The sequence below is a fragment of the Lissotriton helveticus genome, chromosome 12 (genome assembly GCF_964261635.1).
Source record: "Lissotriton helveticus chromosome 12, aLisHel1.1, whole genome shotgun sequence".
Taxonomy (NCBI): domain Eukaryota; kingdom Metazoa; phylum Chordata; class Amphibia; order Caudata; family Salamandridae; genus Lissotriton; species Lissotriton helveticus.
Window position 1 is genome coordinate 585,000,327 of NC_136073.1, and position 6,798 is coordinate 585,007,124.

The 6,798-nt window shown below is 41.8% G+C and overlaps 1 protein-coding gene across 2 annotated transcripts in view; it reads right to left on the reverse strand.

Annotated features, from left to right (window-relative positions):
• LOC144799862 (uncharacterized) overlaps window positions 1-6,223 on the reverse strand; it is a 285,271-nt gene extending 279,048 nt beyond the window's left edge. Inside the window, exon 1 of one of the 2 annotated variants that reach the window (XM_078671450.1) lies at window positions 5,342-6,223. In XM_078671450.1, coding sequence (XP_078527576.1) covers window positions 5,342-5,580 — 239 coding nt within the window. In that variant the 5' untranslated portion in view covers window positions 5,581-6,223. The remainder of the gene's footprint in view (window positions 1-5,341) is intronic. The other variant, XM_078671451.1, reaches the window with a different exon arrangement.
• Between the last annotated feature and the right edge of the window lie 575 nt (window positions 6,224-6,798).

Genomic DNA, 6,798 nt, shown 5'->3' on the forward strand with positions numbered 1-6,798 from the left:
GAAAAGAAACCCTTTTCCAGTGTTACAACAACAAATTCAAAGTAATCAATACTATAGAACTATATTAACTTGCATATTTAGTATTTTATTTTTCTACATATATGTGTAGTGTATCCATTTTTACAGAAAAACGCATCACAGATGTAAGTCTTTTTGTACATAAAAGTAAATTTAGAGCAAATGTAAATTAGTTAATACTTTCACAGTTAATGAGTTGAAGACCATATGTGTTGCTGACACATCTCTCTTTGTCAGCTGAAGAAACATGATTCATAGTCACTCATAAAACTGTTGATTCAATTTTCTGACGACATGGTGCCCAATGCATTTCAAGACCTGAAGGTACCCTTCGTCAGGGGAAAATCCTACAAGATATATACAAACAGCTGATCAATGAAAAATTATGGTACAGTGTGATATCAAGAAAACTAGCAATGAAACCGTTATTTTCAGACACTTCAGGGGGAACAGGAGAAAAGCATTTCATTCATCAGTACATGTGATGTTGCCAACGTTGCTAAATCATGCACAGGGTGGAAATAGACATACGTCACAGATCCTCATCAATATACGTCAACTAACGATGCATTGCTATGAGTACATAAACAGAAAGAATAAAATAAACAACCTAAACATGTGATTAAATGGTGCCAGTTAGACAGAATTGAACTCAATAAATAAATGCCTTAGTACTAAACAAGATGCAAATAATGTCGCTATGGTATTCACTATTCATCTTAATTGTAATATCACGTACCTCTGTATTGTTATGTGGCTGTGGAATGGATTCCTATGCTCTGATGTGTAAACCTAGGCTTTCCTAGACGCGTGGTGGCTGCAAAGCTAGAGATGCAAAATTTGTAATGCAATTGTAGTTAGGATGTTTATCATAAGAACGATAAACAGTGTAGTAATGATAAGACCTGATTTACCTCAATCGTGTGGAGCCTACGAGTACTAGCATGTTACTGGAGGGAACCCAAGATATCCGGTAAAAGAGAGATTTTTCAGGCCTTTCAGGTAAAGACTGAAAAAATAGAAACAATGACAAAATGTAGCCTTCAGTGGCGCATGACTGATACCCTAATAACTACCAGTTTGCCCGAAACATTAGACATATTGCGTACCTGTATAAGTCTCTAAGGTACAACGAACGCGATCTGCAAATGCCGTAAAGCGTAAGGAATATCTCGTCCAAACTTCTGTGTCTGTAGAGTAACGGATATAAGTACATCACAAAAATGATGAACTATTAACACAGTTAGAACACTCAGCAATATCATTCTCTGGTTTTATAAAATGTATAACGGGGAATATAAGGTGTACGTTTTAAGTTGCTGGCAGGAAACCAACAGCATAAATATATATGAAGGAACACGTGCGGCGTGTGGTACCACAATGGTTTCGTCGCCAAATCTGTTGGAAACATAAACAAGCACTAATCTCAAAATATGCCGAACTGCAGCTTAATGTAAAGAGAAATTATTTAAACTGAACACGGACGTGCCCAGGGAAAAACCGATGTACTGGCAAGCTGCAAATATAATTTACCTGATGGATCGGTGTAGTACACAGTCTAGGTGTGTGCTCTTTACGTGAGACCATCTCACCGCGCAAGGTTACCATACAGGTATTTAAAGAGTTCCTCGGGCCCCGCGCTGCAGGGGATAACTCTGGGAATTGTAGTCTCAGATCCTAATAAGACAAGCGGCAGTAAACGCATATTAGCTACGGAGAGGGAAATATATGTGTATGGTGGGATGTGGCTAGCACTGTTAATGAACGTAACGTTACTAGTTACTGATCTAGTTTGAATGTTGACAGCTAAGGGACGTAAATACTGTTTTTGACTGCAGCCAAGTGTACAAGGATGTACCACGGAATAACTAGTAGGAGACTCGTGCCTCACACAAGGGTACTTAAAGTGCTAATGAATGACTAACCTCGTATAGTAAATGTGAATCAATGAATATATATGACTAGTGCAATTGCCATATGTATATTGATCGGTATTCATTACATTACATCCTCTCTATAGTGACATGTTTTCAACAAACATTCTAGAACCCTGTCCCTCAATGATTACCACAGAGCATTATACATTATGATTAACATCTTTACAAACAGACGTACGCTGTGTCCATAATTACACCCTTATCTGTGTCATGTATCAATGACATCTCAAAAGGTCAACATGTGCCATAAATGTATGAAGCATAACTGGGTGACTCTCCCTTGAGCGTATTGTCATGAAAGAAACAGTAATGAAAATGGGCTAAAAATGAATGCCAAAAAGAAATATATACACAATATATACCAATGCATCATGGAAGTATAAAGAGGAAGAACTACCTATAACTCTATATGTCGTCTATACAGTCAGGCTTAACATTATATTTATAAAAAAGCATCCCAAATCTAGCCGATCATTCAAACCATTGGGGATTCCTGTGCATAAAAAATCTATCCAGTATGTTTCACGCTGCAATAATCTGGCTGAGTTGTCTTGACCATCTTTCTTGGGTACTATTTCTAGAATCTGTGCACGTAGTTGTGATATGTTGTGGTGATTCTCGTCCCAATGGGTCGCTAGAGGGGAACTTTTCTGCTTGGTCCTGATGTTACTCTTGTGCTCTGTGAGTCTAATTTTTAGTTTGCGTTCTGTTTTTCCCACGTACAGTTTGCCACATGGGCATTTCAAACAATAAACTAGATTAGTGCTGTTACAGTCTGATGTATGCTTGAGGTTGATTTTTTTGCCAGTCATTGGGTGAGTAACACTGTTGCCAATGATAATGTTATTGCAATGTACGCAATTTTTACATTTCATAGTGCCTTTATATTCAAGTGAGATCTGCGGACCTTAAGGTGAACGCAATATATCCATTAAATTGCGTCCCCTAGTGTGGGCAAATATAGGTTTCTCCTGAAATATCCCATGCGGAGGCCAAACACATAAGGCCCGATGTAGGTAGGCAAATACCGGTCGGAAACGCCCGAAAATACAGATTTTCGGCCGTTTCCGACCGGTATTTGGATATTGAGATGTAGAGGCATGTTAAATTACAGAATCGGAAATTTTACCGAATCTGTAATTTTTCCGATTCGGTAAAATACCGAATCTGTAAAATGACCGATTCTGTAATTTAACATGTAGGTAGCACTGCAATCAGTGCTACAAGGGTTTAAGAATTCATTATTTACCACCAACTAGAAGTTGGTAGTAAATAATGAAAACCCTTCAAAAAGCATTTTTTTTGCTTTATAAAATGTGCCATGTTGCAGACATACATGCCCTAAGGGCATGTATGTCAGCAACATGTGCACCCATGCACAATTGAGGGGTGCAACAGGGTGTCAAAGTGACACCCTGTCCCCCTTTCAAATTCGGTAATTTTACCGAATCGGTATTTACCGATTCGGTAATTGGCATTGATTCCTGGGCCTCAAGGCCCATAGGAATCAATGGCAATTACCGAATCGGTAAATACCGATTTGGTAATTACCGAATCATTTCGATTCGGTAATTTCAAAAGTAAAAACACCTACATCCCATTTACCTACTCTTAAATACCGAATCGGTATGATTTGGTATTTAAGAGTAGGTAAATCGAGATTACCTACATCGGGCCCATAAAGAACACAAACCGCTGTGACAGTTCAAGGCAAAATATTTGGGCCCCCATACATGTGCTGACATTACTCCTAATTTAAACGATTGCAGCATATCTTGGGTGATTATCTGAAAAATGAAATGACTATAAACTATACCCATAATGCATTCATGCTGATTATTAGAGTGGTGTTACTAAATAAAACATTCTGGACCCACAGGCTCTGGCCCAGGGTATTTTGCTTACATCGATCATCTCTTTGAAAGATGTTCCTGCTTGTGCTCATACGTCATCAACAAGTGATTTAACCCATTCACATAACTCCTGCCCGCCTACTCAATGTGAATGTGTATCCCAGGGTGGCGCGGGAGAGTATGGCATTGACCTTCCAGTTAAATAAAACATTGCTTTGGTCGTGTTTGTATAAATCTCAGCCCCTGACCCCTTGACTTGACTGACGGCCACCCTCAAGGAGAGGAATATTGCTTCGAGCTCTAAAACACTGATATACTGCTGAGCTTTTTCTGCAGTTCAGAGTCCTTGTTCACGAAGCCAGTAAAATGTGCTCGAAAGCCTGTGTTCAAGGACCCCAGTGTGGGGGTACTGTGACCAGGTGGGGTCAGAGGCCAAGGAATGCACCAATGATGTGGACTGGTGGACTACAACCTCCCCCTTTTGTTTCTCCCCAACAGGACGAGTGGAGATGAATGAATGAAAGACATTTCTAGAGCGCATGGCTACTCTGAGGCATTCCAGTGCTAATGCAGGCCACTTAGAGTTCAAAAGAAGTTAAGGAAATAAAAAGGTTTTTAAAAGCTTGCGGAAAGTAGAATAGTTCGGTTCAAGGAGAATCCAAAGGGGGAAATGGTTCCACAGTTTTGCAGCATTATACGCGAAGTGGCGTCCTCCGCTTCGTGCTTTCCTTATTTTAGGAATTGCTGCCAACTGCTTATTGTCAGATCTTAGCGACCCAGAGGGGCGATAAGGCTGAATGATAGATCGAATGATAGGTGGGCCTTTACCTAATAAGGCCTTGTGCGTGATACACATCGCTTCAAATTAGATTCTTTCTTGAATCGGTAGCCGGTGGAGAGCAGTAAGCGCAGGTTTGGCTGAGGTACGTTTTGAAGAATTAGTGAGCAGGCGTGCTGTACAATTTTGTACAATCTGCAGCTTTTTGATATTAGAGAGAGGGGCTCCTAAGTATAGGGCATTCGCATAGTCCAAGCGGGACAAATTGATGCCTGGACCAGCACTCTTCTAGCAGAAAAAGGAAGCACAGGGAGGATTTTTCGGAGAATTCTTAAAATCCCATGACAGCGAGCTGCGAGCTTACTCCTTAAAATCCAGTTTGTGATCAACCCACACTCCGAGGCACTTAATTGGAACTTTGGGGGAGGGGGGTGGGCCAAGACAATTAGGCCAAAAGGGTCTATACTCCATGTGGTATGATTACCCAGGAGCATCAGTTCTGTCTTATCACCATTAAGTTTAAGACGGGAGCGATCCATCCAACAAGAGACTTTTTACAAGCATGATTCCAGGTGTGAGGTTGAGTTGTCACCTTGGCTGAGTGACACCACTAACTGGGTATCATCAGCATTTGTGATGATCTGGATGCCAAAAGGAATTACTATGTCCGCCAGGGAACTCATATGTTGGGAATTAGACCCCCCCTGGGATGCCTTAGTCAGCGCGGGTTGGGAATTACACGACAATCTTCTTACCTTGTGATTATTTCCCCTCTTTTCCTCCTTTGTATGTTTGTCCTGCGTGCTTGGTGGGGTCGGATCTGTGCAGATAAAAAGCGCTGATTCCGTTCAGCCAGCGTTTGGTTTTTTCCCCCGGTCCTGTGACCTGGAAGGTCTTTCCCTGCTGTTGTTCCGGATGTCCCAGAACTTCCTGCTGTGTCTTGCCAGACTTCCGGTTTTTGGAATTCAGCGTTTTTCCTCAGTGAAAACAGCATCGCCAGGAATGAACATGTGCTGGTTAACTCCTGCTAATCATATGGTTTCGGTTTTGGGATATTTCCCTGCACATTAGGACAGTCCAGGTAGCTCTTTGTATCTGTCCTGCGGTTTCTTTAGTCCCCTTTTTTGTGTTATCCAGGGACTATTTTTTTTGCTACGGTAGGGGCTCCTACTGGATGGTGGCATTACTTGGACTACGCGGCTGCGTGCCCGGTAAAAGGATAGTCTTTCCCTGTTCATGGTTTATGCCACATTGATTTATGGTGGCTAGAATTAAGTGCACTTATGCTTTCTAAGAGCTCTTGGTTGCTCTTCTAGTACGTGTTTTTTTTGCCGCTTTTGGTGTTTTTTTCCCCTCCTTACTGTTTTTTTAATTCTGGAGAATACGGATATTGCCTCCTGGATATCGAGTTAATAAGGATAACTGGACACTGTACATAAGGACTCGGATGAGGAACTTTGTATGGAGACTTCTACATGATGCTTAAAAACCTATAAGGTACAGAGGAACTGATGGCCCCTTTCAAGAAGGGTAAGAACGTCCTGGTGTTTGTATAAGATAACCTGCCTAAATCAAGCACGTATGGATATGAATGTTCGAACTTAATCCTTTGTTTCTTTTTCTTGTCTGTTATAGATTTCTTGGGTCTGCAAGTCCACGAGTGAGGTCCAGTGATGTCCAAACATTTATGTTTTGATTCCCCCACAATCTTCTGTTTATACTGGCCTGTCATCCCTGTGTCTTTTTTGTGTTGGTGACTGGTCTGATAGGAGAGGAGTAGGGATAGTCTTCGCTCCTGCAGTATTGGGTGGTTGAGAGTCGAAACAAGATAGAAAACCAAGCCCACGTATTTATATGCTGCCTGAGCGATGATGGATGCGGGGGGCACTCCCACTGTTGGGGAGGATGGGGTTCCTTCTTTACAGGAGTAGATGGCTGCGGGCACGTCTCTCCAGTCTGAAGTACAGGGGGGAAGACAGGAGAATGCAGGATTACATCAGGAATTAAATGCCTATAGAGTAAAGGAACGCACTTGGGGGGCAGGAGCAGGGCCGTCCTCAAAGATCCAGGGACCTGTAGTACAACCAGCTACCTTCCATTTTGACCGTACAAGTAGTCAAGGCGCAAGTGGTAGCAATCCCCTTGCTATTACTGTTAATACCCCCGTCTCGGTACCACTGGCAGTTCCTGAGAGATTTTCTGGAGATTGTAA